General features: G+C 28.0%; 1 protein-coding gene across 1 annotated transcript in view; it reads left to right on the top strand.

Moving 5' to 3' along the window:
- The first annotated feature begins 426 nt into the window (after positions 1-426).
- Positions 427-3,538, top strand: part of LOC106692681 (uncharacterized) — a 38,388-nt gene continuing 35,276 nt past the window's right edge. The window contains exons 1-2 of the mRNA XM_067050631.1: positions 427-572; positions 2,092-2,169. Coding sequence (XP_066906732.1) covers positions 441-572; positions 2,092-2,169 — 210 coding nt within the window. The 5' untranslated portion in view covers positions 427-440. The remainder of the gene's footprint in view (positions 573-2,091; positions 2,170-3,538) is intronic.

Here is a 3,538-nt window from a genome sequence, read left to right as displayed (position 1 = left end):
TGGTTTTCATTGAAATTTTGCTAACATCAATTTGACTCTTTCCTTAAGAGTTAAATTTAAACCATTCCCCATTTTTATTTAACATTCCTATGTATGTTTGTTTATTTTTCAAACCAAAATTTACTTTTAATTTATTTCCCCTTCCACAGAAATCTTAAGGGAGAAGATTCTGCATTAATTTAGGTTTCAGCCTCTAACCAATGATCACCTTGTCTATTTTTGTTATATAATTTAGTTGATTTGTGTTTAGATTTATGAGAATTATTTATTTAATATTGTTTTACATTTTAAAATTTATTCTAAACATGCTTCTAGATTTTTTAAGTTCAAAATATCACAGTTTTTTAAAAATAAATTATCTTTAATTTATAAACTAACTGGTAAATTTTGTTTTCAATAAATTTACAATATTCATTATTTTTTCAGTAACATCAAATAAAATGGAGTACCAGAGCACCAGCTCCACAAGCTGTGACAGCAGGTTAAACAAACCTAATGTTACGGAGTTTTCTATAAAAGAAAAAGAGGCATTAAAAACATTGAGTGAGGAGCTAAACCAGATACCAAAAGGAGTAAATATTTATTTTTCTTCTTCCTTTACATGGTTTGACAGATAAAAGATTAAAAAAAACCTAATATTAAATTTATATGGCAATGGTTCTCAAACGTTTTTGTCTAATAGTAAACTTAAATTATAAAACAAAATTAATATAATCCCTATTGTTATTCGCTTATTTATTTATTATTATTATTATTAATTTTGGTATAAATTAAATATTAAACCACAGAAGTAAATAAAATAATTATAATACAAAACATATAATAGTTATAAAACATCTGGTGTGTCCACTCACTTTCTTTCTTTAGTACCAACATTTTTACCAGTTAATACTGCTCTGATATTTTTTATCGAAAATTTAATTATCACTCAAATGAGTATTTGTAAAGTTCCTGTGGATGTATATTTTCCCAACTATTAAAAATACTAATAAAACGAGAACAGATTTCCATAAATATTAATAGAAGGGTTATAGAAATCAGAAAGATATTATCTTTTTTTCCTGTGAAGACTGCAATTGAAGAATTGTAGAAGACTGCATATGTAGGAAGGGTACTGGGAATTGCTCGTTTAATATAGGTAAGATCCAAGGAAATATTCTCTATTGGTGAAGAGGAAGAGTCACTTAAGCTCACCAGAATGATGGGGTTATAAAAGAGTGGGATTGACTAAAGACATCATATGGTGGCCATATTGTGATCTTAATTCCGGAACTACATTTTTTATCTCGAATTATGTTCGAGATACATTTATATTGCTAAAAAGTACATTTATATTATAGGTACATTTAATGTCTGTTAGTAGTTTTAAGAACCAAAAAAGTCCTTTGACTAGTGAGTTTTCAAAGAGCGTTTTTGGTTCTTAAAACTACCAATAAATAATAAATACAAACAAGATCCCTATAAAATTATAGGTAAAAATATAGTTAGAAGGTTTTGGAATTGAAGTCAGGATATGTTATATCAAACTTCCTGTTAATGTTTAACTTAATTAAGTTTTTATAATTAAAAGCTTGGCATATTGAGTAAATTAGGAAGGAGAGAAACATCATTGCAGAAGATTGAAGAGGAGACCATTCATGCTCAAGGAAAGTGATGGGTTGGTAATATATTAGTCTCTATTGATTAATTGGAAATGAGACCATTCCCAATTAATCAATGCAATTGGAAGTCGGAAACAATGGAAGGTGAAGGAACTGTGCTCAGCAAACATTGAAGTTTGAAAGGAACATATAAAGATGCGTAGAAGGGAAAAACTACCTGCCTCCGATTGTTAAAACTATTGTTATTTTTTTTTCATTCTTAAAGTGGATGAATGGTAAGTCAAGTTCACAACCTGTGTGATTTTAGCCTTATCATTAATCATTTCCCAATTTTACTAAACTATGAAGTTTATGTGTATATAGGATTGTATACTCAAATGAAATAAAGCTTAAAACATATCAGATATCAACTTAATTTAGAAATCCATAATAAATGATTTAGTTATTACTTGTATCAGTAAAAATCAATTTGCATATCTTTTCTTTTTAGATACTGCAGTACTATAAGCTGCTCAAAATTGAGCAATGGCTTTGCGACCAACGAGAAGTCAGGGCCTGGAGCATAATTGTAAGTTTTATTTTGAACATACATTGTCATAGTTGTTTGGATGTGATTTAAGGAAAAGTTGATTGGGGGAGTGAGAGGTGGTGGTTGTGGTATGTGAAGAAGAGAATACTAATAAATGAAAAATGATTTTTTATTGTGTCAACAGTTAGACTTAAGTTTTAGGCCTTCATCAAGGTTAATAACCTGAATAACAAGATAACTACTTGGGAAAAATGAGACAGCTAATATTCCTTGGTAATATTGAAGTTTTTTAAAAATATTTATAATATGTTGTTTTACAATTAATTTTACAATTTGTATTGCTTATTATATGGAATAATCTGAGGGTATTTATGGCATGAAAATTCACAATTTTCTTTAATTCCAAATTCAAAATGTCTAGCTTTTTGATCAATATTTTCATCTAATAATTCCGAGTTATTTATTGTTAAATTAGTTTCAACCACTTCAATTTTTTCATCTAATTCATTTTCTAACCCCATTAATCTTACCCTGTTTTCTTCACGTGACTCCATGTTCATTTTTTCTATTCGATCCCCTAACTCTTGTCCCATTTTAGCTAAAGCCGTCATTAATTGTTGAAACATGGCTTTATCTAAAAAATTATCATTTTTATTCGCTTTGAGTTTGCTCCCACTAATTCATTTTCATGAACACTATTTTCTACCGGTAAGTCATTCCTACCTTTAATGTTTTGGACAACATTATCTTCATCCTTTTCATTTAATACTACCACCATATCATTCAATTTTCCAAGAATCACCTCTTTAGAATCCACCTTTGAATTTGCTCCTACTAATTAATTTTCATGGACACTATTTTCTACCGGTAAGTCATTCCTACCTCCAATGTTTTGGACAACATGAAGTTTTTTAAAAATATTTATAATATGTTTTTTTACAATTAATTTTACAATTTGTATTGCTTATTATATGGAATAATCTGCGGGTATTTATGGCATGAAAATTCGGGCTCTGCTTTTAGTTATATTTATAATTTTTCACAATTCAAATTTGGTTATTTCCACAGAGCACGACTATTTTATCAGATTTTCTTATTTGTATTTTCCTACCTGTATATTTTCTGTCTACATCCACCTACCCATTGTCTAATTTTACATTTTCATGTTTTCTACTTTCATATTTTCATATTTGATTGGTTATCTTGTTTTTACTTGGCCTTGATGATGACATATAACTAAGATTGAAATGTTGGCATAAGAAAAATAAGTCTCACATATTGAAACTTCAAAAAGTTTTACTCTTTTGAATGAGTGTTTAGAAATTAAGGAGTTAAACCTACCAGATGTCAACACCTGTATTTTATTCATATATATTGTAATAATTTTAAAATTTTATTAAAAATAAAA

The sequence above is a fragment of the Halyomorpha halys genome, unplaced genomic scaffold, assembly GCF_000696795.3.
Source record: "Halyomorpha halys isolate HHAL.00 unplaced genomic scaffold, Hhal_1.1 Scaffold66.1, whole genome shotgun sequence".
Lineage (NCBI taxonomy): Eukaryota > Metazoa > Arthropoda > Insecta > Hemiptera > Pentatomidae > Halyomorpha > Halyomorpha halys.
Note: the sequence above shows the minus strand (reverse complement) of the source record. Positions and strands in the feature narration are given on the sequence as shown.